At 35.6% G+C, this 10720-nt stretch overlaps 1 protein-coding gene across 4 annotated transcripts in view; it reads left to right on the forward strand.

Annotated features, from left to right (window-relative positions):
* The window catches only part of Atl2 (atlastin GTPase 2), a 50525-nt gene that overhangs the window by 20175 nt on the left and 19630 nt on the right, over positions 1-10720 (forward strand). For 2 of the 4 annotated variants that reach the window (XM_008831529.2, XM_029562743.1), the window contains exon 2: positions 214-458. The exons of the other annotated variants lie outside the window; for them this stretch is intronic. In XM_008831529.2, coding sequence (XP_008829751.1) covers positions 214-458 — 245 coding nt within the window. The remainder of the gene's footprint in view (positions 1-213; positions 459-10720) is intronic. 4 annotated transcript variants of the gene reach the window in all.

A 10720-nucleotide genomic window follows, 5' to 3' on the forward strand; every position in this document is an offset into this window, starting at 1 on the left:
TATATATATATTTGAAAATCTGATTTTTTTCCCTGTCTTTTAATAGAATGATTAAAAGAATCTAAAGGAACTTGAAGATCTCTTTATAACTATTCTGACATGATCTATGGAGAAGGAGGGAATATTTGAAATTTTGCTTTAGGTTGTTCCTTAAGGGAAAGTTAGTAATGTGGGGATTAAAGTTACCCGTTTCTTTGTTTTTTAAAATTGTAGGTGAAGATTATGAAGATGATGACCTGGTAAACTCTGATGAGGTTATGAAGAAACCATGTCCAGTACAGATTGTTCTTGCTCATGAAGATGACCATAACTTTGAACTTGATGAAGAAGCTCTGGAGCGGATACTACTGCAGGAGCACATACGGGATCTTAACATAGTCGTGGTATCTGTCGCAGGAGCTTTTCGTAAAGGGAAATCATTTTTACTGGACTTCATGCTTAGATATATGTATAATAAGGTGAATAGTGTCTTTTTCTGTTTGTTTTTTGTTTTTGTTTTCTCAGACAGGGTCTCCTTGTAACCCCAGCTGACCTGGATCTCACTGTGTAGACCAGGCTGACTTTGATCTCATAGAGATCTGCCTGCCTCTACCTTCCAGGTGCTGGAATTGAAGGTGCATGCCACCATAACTAGCTTGTGAATAGTGTCTTTTAAAGTGACTCTAATTAATAAAAAAAATTTGCCAACTAACTTTAAAAAATGACAGAAGCCAAAGTTATATTTTAAATCTCTATCTGTATTTCAGACATCTATGTTTCAAATACCCTGAAAAAAATCTTTGAGGTACTATGTGTCTTTACTGCACTTTTTGTTACTTCACAATTTCCCCCTTCTGGCCACCTTTATAGTGAGTGAAGTTGGCAGATAGACCCTGTAAAAGGGCATTTAGTTCAGTGGTAGAGCACTTGCCTAGCAAGAGCAAGGCCCTAGATTCGGTCCTCAGCTCTGGGGAAAAAAAAAAAAAAAAAAAGTGTCACGGTTCCTTAAATAGTCATTGTAGTGATAAAGTTCAGTCCTTTAGAGTGGCTTCCATGACCTTCCATGTTGTCTGAGACTTATTTCTTGATTCTGTAGCTCTTTTTAATGAGTATGCTGTGCTGTTTCCCAGATTTTGCTTTATTAGCTAATCTTTTCACAGGAAGCCTTCCCATCCTTCTGAGGTTGTTAAATACTCTTTTTGGTATAGGTTATGCATTTTATTGATAATTTTTTAGCTGTTTTTTGTTGTTTTTGGCTATTTTACTGTTTCAGGAAAGGGCCTTATCTTGATTACATATCTTCAGCTTCTAACAAAAATGTGATAATAGGTACATATTGTCTATATTGATGAATTCATCTCCCTTCCTCTGTACATTTTCACTTTTAGACCATAGGAGACAGTTTTTATCCTTCCTGATTTTGCCTTTTTTCCCTGAAGAAAAGTGGAAGAAAACAGTTCATTTAAATCAAGATGTTTTTCTAATAGCTAAAAGTTGGGCAGAGGGAATAGGAATTTTATAAGGAATAAGAAGAAGGAATTGGACATTTTTAGAGTTGGGCACTAAGGTGGAATTGCTTTACAGAGATCTTTGACATTCGGAGGCCACATGAAGACATTAGAAATAACACTTAACAGAGTCATCCAAACACCTGTTTGAATGCTTACCTTTTAACTCCTGTATAAATCTGAGTGTGCATCTGTCTTCAAATAAGAAATAGGATAAACATTTCAGTTTTCCAGGAAGCTTTGCTGTAAATTCTTTTCATAGGAATCTCTTCAGTCATTCCCATGTACTGAATATCAGGATTGTAGCTCATATTAGTGAGCAGTAGTTTACGTATTTAGCAAAGTAAGTAAGATGTTAAAGTTTTATGGTTAGACTTATCTCTGAAATATAAAAATGAATAGTGCCATATTCTTTCTTAAGATCTATGTACTTAAGGTAATTAAGGTTTTCTAAGTTTTTTTTTGTCTTTTTGAGACAGGGTCTCCCTGTAGCCCAACTCACTATGTAGGCCAGGCTGGCCTTGAACTCACAGAGATTTAATTAAAGACAAGTGCCACCATGCCCAGTAGATTTCCTAAGTTTTGATGTTCTCTAATTCATGTATATTCTCTGTGTCTGAGCTGCTTGTTGTAAAAGCATTTGATTCTAAGTAGTTCACAGAGTGTTAGAAAGGGAAGGATACTTAGATTACTTATCTAGGAATGATCACGTATCACACAATTGCTATTTCTGATCACATCTCTAGTTAATCAATGACTGTCCAGACGGGGAGAAATATCTACATCTATTATATATTCAGAGTCACAAAACTAACAGACCATTCCCGTATTTGCTGGAGGAAGTACTGCAGTCACGGAAAGGTTATATTGGCCTGAGTAAGGTTACACACCTACATAGTGGCTTCTGAGTTGAAATAGCTTTATTAATTTTCATTTATAGGATTTCCATTTCTAATAGAATTCCTGGTAGAAATCACCTTTTTTTTTTTAAATCAGAAATTGCATTAAACAGTGCCTGGTTTTTTATTTTGGTGATAGTATACTAATTAGTGGTGTCAAGATGTAAGTAAAGGAGGAGAAATGGCGGTGGACTAGTTTTGAATTCATTTCCTTAACCTAGAGGGCTTCAGAGGGGGCACTAGCTGAAAGTAGCAGAGTTGCCATTTATGGTCTTAGCGATTGTCTCTGCTGACCTGAGAATTAAAATTTTTTGTTAGATTCATTATGTGTATGATGTGTGTGTGTGTGTGTGTGTGTGTGTGTGTGTACGTACATGTGGTGGTCAGAAGACAACTTTGTGGGGTTGATTCTTTCTACCTTTACATTGCTTCTGTCGATGGAACTTGGATGCCATGCTTGCGTGGTTACTGCCTTTACCCTCTGAGCTATTTCACGTCCCTGACCTAAGTGTGCAGTTCACAAAAGGAACTAAACATGGAAACATTTTACTTTATGATTTTGAGATTAATTTTGAGTACTTAGAAAATAACAGGATAGATTGTAACCATTTTTTTGGTTAAAAAAAAAACTTCAGGAGCAAAGTTATGACATCTAAGAATATTCTGAGATTTTTTTTTTCCCAAATCTCCAAATTGTAGAGATAATTCTGATTTTTAGATCTCATTTTCATGTGAAATTGCTTCTTGAATTCATTTTGAGCTAATTACTTGTATTAAGAAAATTAAAAAAAATTTTATTTTATGTGTATGATTGTATTACCTACATGCATGTAAGTGCACCTGTGTTGTCCATTGTCTGCAGAGGTCAGAAGAGTGACTTGAATCTCCTGGACCTGGAATTATGGACAGTTGTTAGCCATCATGTGGGTGCTGGGAATTGAACCCAGGTCCTTTGCTAAGCCAGCTGTTACTGTAGCTTGCAGGGTTCACAGCTGGGTAAGATTGATGATTATCTTTTTCTGCCAGTAAACATAACACCTTCTAGTACTCTGAAAGCTTCCTAACAGATGATGTTTTGAAGTCAGTACCAGCTTGAGTTCTCCTTATTTGTTTGGTGAGTCAGGTATGTAGTATCTTCAGCAATAGGATCTTACTGTCAGGTAACTTTCTTGCTGCTCACTGGCTCTTAGCTTAATGAAGAGCCTTCACTGGTGCATAGGAGTTTTACTTTACCTATTTGCTGAATGCATTTTAAAGGAAACTATTGTATTCTTTACTACTTAAAGAGCATCTTCTAGAAATGCTGTTAGAGATCAGGAGTAAAAACTATCTTTAAGGATCATATGCCCTCTACATATAATTAGCCAAACACATATAAATCAGTCCTGTGGATGTTGAATGTAATTTCACGTGCTCCAAGTTAATAATGTCTGAGATGTAAAACTCTTGGGAAGCTTATGAGTACATAAAGAAAAATTTGTTTTCATTTATTTTTCAAGAAAGAACTGCATTTGGAGGAAGAATGTTAAAATGTTTCTTCCTGGGGTGGTTTATTTTTATTGTGGTATAACACATGAAAAAAAATGCATAAACCTTAGTATAGCCTGTGAATTTTTATTTATATTTTAAAGACAGAGTTTTTCTTTGTATCTGAAGCCAACCTTGAACTCAGGATCCTTTTGGGATCCTCCTACCTCGGCTATTGGGCACTGAGGTTTCATGTGTGTGCCATGATGCCCAGCACCAGTGAATTTTTTTATGTAAGTGTATCTTGTAACCATTGCCTCTCAGGTCAAGACAGAATACGTCTGGTATTCTAGAAAAGTCACTCATTCCCCATGCTAGCTATTACTGTATTTTGATCACTATCCTGACTTTTAGCATCATAGATTAGTTTTATATATTTTGGAACTTCACAGAGATACATGTACATAAAGTATGTACAGTTTGTGTCTAATTTCTTCCAGTAATAAATCCAAGAGATGTATCCATATTATCACCCATGTTAAAATTTGTTAGTTTTTATTACCAAATGGCATTTTATTTGATGAATATATCACACTTTACCCCATTTTCTATTGATGGACACACACATTATGTTTACTCTCTTTTAAATTAAAAAAATATTTTTTTATGTGGACGTGCACCTGTGTCATACTGTGTACACAGGGGACAGAAGGTGTCGGATCCCCTGGAACTGGAGTTAGAGATGGTTATTAGCCACCATGTGGGTGCTTGAATTCGAACCCAGGTTTTCTGCAAAAACATCCAGTGCTCTTAACTGCTGAGCCATCTCTCCAGCCCCCATTGTGCTTACTTTTGTCTTTAATGAATAAAGTTGCTATGCACATTCTTAAACAAGTCTTGGTGTCATAAATACTTAATTCTGTTGTGTTTGTATTTAGGAGTAGAAGTGGTGGGCTATTGAGTGAAATGCTTCTTGAGCTGTGCTAGAGACTGACAGTTTGTTTTTTCAGGATGGTTTCATCAGTTCTCACTACCAACCTAAGTTATAGTTGCTGTAACTCTTATATGTTGTTAAGTCTTTAATTTTAGGAATTTTGGTAGGTGTGCATTTTTGTTAATTTTAAGTCATAATTATACTTGATGTAGGTTTGTTCGTTCATTAAACTGTTTACCAGATTTAACCTAGATATTTATCTTATTTTTTAAGATTTTATTATTTTTATTTTATGTGTATGAGTGCTTACCTACGTGTATGAGTGCACCTTGTGCCTGCAGTGTCTGTAGAGGCCAAAAGGGGGCATCAGATCCCTTGGAACTCCAGTTACAGACGGTTGTGAGCTGCCGGTGTGTGTGCTAGGAACCAACCCTAGGTCCTCTGCAAGAGCAGCCTTAACCATTGAGCCATCATTCCAGCCCTGATTTAATTATTTTTACTGGATTTTTTTCTTGACTAGTCTACTCATTACAAGTGAAACATCATAACTTTTATATGGCAGGCTGCCTAAAATCTTAATTTTCAGTTACTTTTGCCAATGTGAAAAACAAGCAGACTTGGATCAGAAGTTTCAGAGTTTGAGTCAGTGAAGATAAAATAAAAATTTTAAGCTCACCTCCCAACACCTGAATATAAACCAGGGAGATAAGGTGCAGAGGTTAAGTGGCCTATGGATTATTCTCTTTCCCCTTCTCTGAGTTTTTGATTTTGGAACTGGAATTAATTTTCCAGTCTTCCTTGTAGAGGATCTAAATTAGTATGATTTTCAGTTAACAAAACTCTCAAATACACCCCAAACTACAGAAATTAGAAGTAGATGAGATGGAAGAGTTTACAGAGACTGTTGTTTTAAGTCTTTATTAAATGTTTTAGGAATGAGTTTTACTTTTTTTTTAATTTTAAAGAATTTTTATTGGTTCTTTGAGAATTTAATACAATGTATTTGATCCTCTTCAGCCTGGCCTTCATATCACAGAGATCTCCTGCCTCTGCCTCCTAAGTGCTGAGATTAAAGGTGTGCCCTACCACACCTGGCATAAAATTTATTTTTATATTAATACTATTTTTGTACTAATTATATTAATACTGTTTTGTATAATTTTATAGAAATTAGCTCTCCTTTCCTCTTTTCCTCTAGGACAGTTTTGCTATACAGCATGAGTTGCAGTTTTGAATCTCTTAGTTACCATTCTGATGTTTTTTTCTTATATATTTCTTCAGTGGGATACATTTTCTATGAATTCTTTAGTATACTAAAGTTTTTGGTATTTTCAGGCACATGTTTAACTCCTTTCAGAAATAAGTTTAAGCTTTGAGATTTCTGTCACATTGCATTAGTGTGTAGGCAGTTAACAAATTTAAGTGGACCATGATTTCTCTCTGGTAGACTAGATTCCAGTAGTTATGAGTGGGTTCTGTATGACTGGAAACATTTGTTGAACTTATTCACTGAGGATATCTGAATATTTTGTTTTTCCTTTAATAGTTTTATTCAGATATAATTCACTTACCATACAGTTCATCTACCTACTATATGCACACTTTATTGGTTTATAGTATGTTCAGAATTGTGCAGATGTCATAGTTTCTTTTAGAATATTTTCATCATCTTGGGCCAGGAAGATAACACACACAGAATAAAATAAAGTTAAATAAAGAAGAAAATTTCCATCATTTTAAAAGAAACTCTGTGTCCTTTAGCTGTCATTCTACCCTCTTTCTAAGCCCCCGGAACCTTTAGAACCATTGGTCTATTTTATGTCTGTATAGATTTGCCTATTCTAGACAGTCATATAAGTGGGATCATATCTGGTCTTTGTGACTGCAGAATGTTTTCAGGATTCATTTGTATCATAGCATGCATCAGTATCATAGTGCTTTTATGGCTGATGATATGTGATGGGATGGATATATTACATTTTGTTTTCCGTTTATCATCAACTAGGCATTTGAATTGTTTGCATGTTATGACTACTCAGAATAATGCTATAATCATTTTATTACATACTAGTATTTAATTCTTTAGATGTAATATATGTATGTTAAGTAATAAATAATGGTGGGAGATCTGAGTCTAGTTTTGTTTTCCTATGTCTACCTAGGTGTCTCAGCATCAGTGGTTGGGAAGGCATTCCTTCTTTATTGAATATTCCTGTATCTTGTCAAAAATCATTTTACTGTAGATATATACAGGTCTACTTCTGGATTCTCAGTTCTGTTACACTGATCTATGTAGCTGTTCTGCCAGTACCATATTGTGTTTTACTGCTTTTACTTGTCTCTTCTTCCTGTTAATTGCTATAACATTAATCAGAACTATTTGAAATTTTCTGTAATTTTAAAGTAAGCATCGTATCTCAGTCTAGTTCTGATGTTTGCTCTGTTTGCTGAAAGGATTTATCAGTTTTAAGAGTTTTCTGGTGGAATCTTTAGGGTCTCTTATGTACAGGCACATGTCTTCCTTTCCTGTTTCTAACCCTGTCTCTTGTCTTCTTGCTCTAGTTAAGACATCAAGGACTGTATTGAACAAGAGTGGACACCTTGTTTTATTTCTGATTCTAGCAGAAATGCTTTGGGATTTTCCCAGTTTACTATAATCCTAGCTATATGTTTGTTTAGCCTGTTATATTGTGCCAAGTATTTCATTCTATTCTAGGGTTCTTTGGGGCTCTTAACATGAAGGAATGTTGGACTTTGCCAGAGGCCTTTTCTGTACCTATTGAAATGATGCAGATGATAATTGACTATAACTTGCATTTTTTTTATTTTTCATTTTATTTATTTATTTTTAGAGTATTTTGTTTGTCCATTTTTGAGATAGGGTCTCCCTGTAGGCCAGCTGGCCTGGAATTCACTTTGTAGACCAGGCTGGCCTTGATCTCACAGAGATCTACCTGCCTCTGCCAGGATTAAAGACATGTACCACCATACCCAGCTATTTTTAGGTTTTGAGATAGGGTCTTACTGTATAACCCAGGCTGGTCTTGAACATGTGTGAATCTTCCTCTGCATGGATCCTCCTATGTTAGTCTTAGTCTTATAAGTGCTAGGATTATACTGCTAGATCCTTTTTTTTTTTTTTTTTTTTTTTTTTTTGTCTCACAATACAAGACAAGAAGGCTGGAGGGGCTGGAATTGATTGATTGTTTTTCCTCAACTCCAGATAAATTTCCGGTAAATTATTTTGCCCAGGAGGGCAGTGCCGCATTATTAGAAGGACTGCTCTAGGTGTATGTAATTGAAAATATTTTCTGCAAGTGAATTTAAATATAGTTGCTTTCTTCTCTCTGCCAGTCATGAGGACGGTTTTCCAGCTGTTTGGAAAGCCTAAGTAGTATTGGGAATGCCAATATCGAGCCTCTGGGCCCTCTTGAATGAGCCCCTCTCCACTTCTAGCAGTTTGTTCAGGTTGTCATCAAGCATTACTCCAATAGTTCTGCTCCTGTAAGCAAACCTCAGCTTATGTGGGTCATTCTTTGCCCCTCAAATTTTGGGATAGTATTTTGCTTTGTGATCTCAGTATTTTTAAGAAAAAAAGTCACTGATTTTGAGTTTAACCTTTTTCTTATACTAACTCAATTCATAAAGACGTCTAAGCTTTTATAAGTGAGAGCTGAAACGGAAAGTCCAGGGGAAGAGTGAAAAATGCTCATGTCAGACCTCAGCTTTGTGACTGGAGGTGACTCCCCTTTCCATTCTGGCAGCCTCTAGCACACACTTTTTTAAAGAGATGTCCATATCATAAAATTCCATATTACCCATTTTTATGAGTGTAGTATATTGGTATTAAGTTCATTCACATTGTTGTGCAGCTGTTACCATCTTTCATCTCCAGAATTCTTTTATCTTTCTAGTCTGAAGCTCAAAATCTTTAAAATACTAACTCCATTTTCCCCTCCTTTAGACCCTGGCAACTAACATTATACTTGATTACTCTGAGCACCTCATACGGGTAGAATCATATAATGGTTGTCTTCAAGGTCAGTGATATTATTCAAGATAAACTTTAAAACAATGACTAAATTCCTTTTTAGAATGTAATCAAGTTGTTGGAGTTGTCTTTTGTTTGACCTGGGTCCATGATACTTTCTGTTTGACCAGCCCCAGAATGGAGAAGTTGGACATGGGACAGGAATGGGGCTCATGGGTACTAGATAGTTTTAAACTGTTTTAAATGTTCATAATTTGTTCCACATGAAAATACTATACTACAGTTGGTTAAAATGCATATGCTACATATTCTGTTAAGAATTAGTGACTTATCTCCTGTGTAGGTCCTCCCTTTGTTCAGGTTAGGATTTTTGTTTATGATTATTTCTGTTGGAAAGTCTTTGTAACCCCAGAGGATCTCTCTTTATTGTGGTGCTATTGTGGTGCTATTTCATCCCTTTTGTCTCATTTGCTGCTAGCTGTGATGGTTTATAGCTTCTGGATGAACCTGTATTCTTCAAGCCTGCCAGCACATGAGATGCTGATGTGCTATACAGTTTGCCTAGCTGTTGCTTCACTTTGTTGCTAGAAAATACAACCTTTCCTTAGGTAGTATTTATATTAATATAATGTATGCATGTATTGCCTGCATGTAGGTAAGTGTACCCATGGCATGCAATGCCCACAGAGATCAGAAGAGAGAAATTTATTATTATTATTATTTTTGGTCTTCTTGAGACAGGGCCTCCCTGTAGCCCCAGATGGCCTGGAACTTACTATAAAGACCAGGCTGGCCTTGAATTCACAGAGATCCATCTGCCTCTGCCTCCTCAGTGCTGGGATTAAAGGCACATACCACCACACCCGGCTAAGAAACTTTATTACTCTTTAGGTAGAGTTTATTGCTGATAAATTGTATTATGGAGATAAGTTCTTTTGGCAAATAATTTATTATTTGAGTACACTTACAGTTCAGATGATTTCAGATTGCCATTTACAATTAAGATTCACTCTGTAAGCGCTTGTGTTTCCCTCTTGCTTTACCAGAGGAACAAAGTAACTTGGGAATTTGAGTTTTGAGATTTTTTTCGTCTCTTCAGTAGTAAATTGTACCAGATTAGTTCTTAGTTTGCTTTTAATACATTTTGACAGGAAGTAGGATCTGTTAAATACAAGACAGCTTGTAGAACCCCTAATATGCTCTTTGAGGGTAAGAATGTTTTTATTCATTGCTAGAACCTTAAACTTACAACAGTGGTTAAATGGTAGAGATTCAAAAAAAAAAAATAGATGAATAACCATGTTTTATGAAGGCTTACAGGGTTTAGTATATTAGAAAAATAATTTCAAGTGTTTGAGAATTTGATTATCTAGGGGCCTTGATTTACTTTTCATTTTTTTTTAACTAGCTAATCAACTTAGTACTTGAAAAATATTTGAAATTACAGAGTACATTAAGAAGAGATGGTGCATAGTGATAAATTTCTTTGAGAAAATAATTCTTTTGGGTTTAATAAGTGTGCTATAAGTGTGCTATAAGCATATGATTTTGTCATTTATACTTTTAAAATTTATGTTTTCCTGTCTTTATATTATTTCTTTGCTGGTAGAGAACAGAAGAGGCCATTGGATCTCCTGGAACTGGAGTTGCAGATAATTACTAGCTACTGTGCGGGTTCTGGGATTCAGACCCAGCTCTTCTAAGCCAACTCTCCAGCCCTCTTGAACCATTTTAAAGCATCTGCCAGGGAGACATAACCTTTCATTACAAATACTTAGCTACCTAACAGGATGAGGACTCAATTATTTTTTTAACACAAATAGTATCATTCCCCTAAAAAAAAAAATCATGTTTCTGCTCATTTCTCATAGAAAGTACAATGTGGGCTCAGATTTCTCTGTTTTATAAAAGGGTTTCCTTCCTGCTCCCTCCCTCCCCCCTC

This window comes from Nannospalax galili, unplaced genomic scaffold, assembly GCF_000622305.1.
Source record: "Nannospalax galili isolate Female #2095 unplaced genomic scaffold, S.galili_v1.0 scaffold1735, whole genome shotgun sequence".
NCBI classification, from domain to species: domain Eukaryota; kingdom Metazoa; phylum Chordata; class Mammalia; order Rodentia; family Spalacidae; genus Nannospalax; species Nannospalax galili.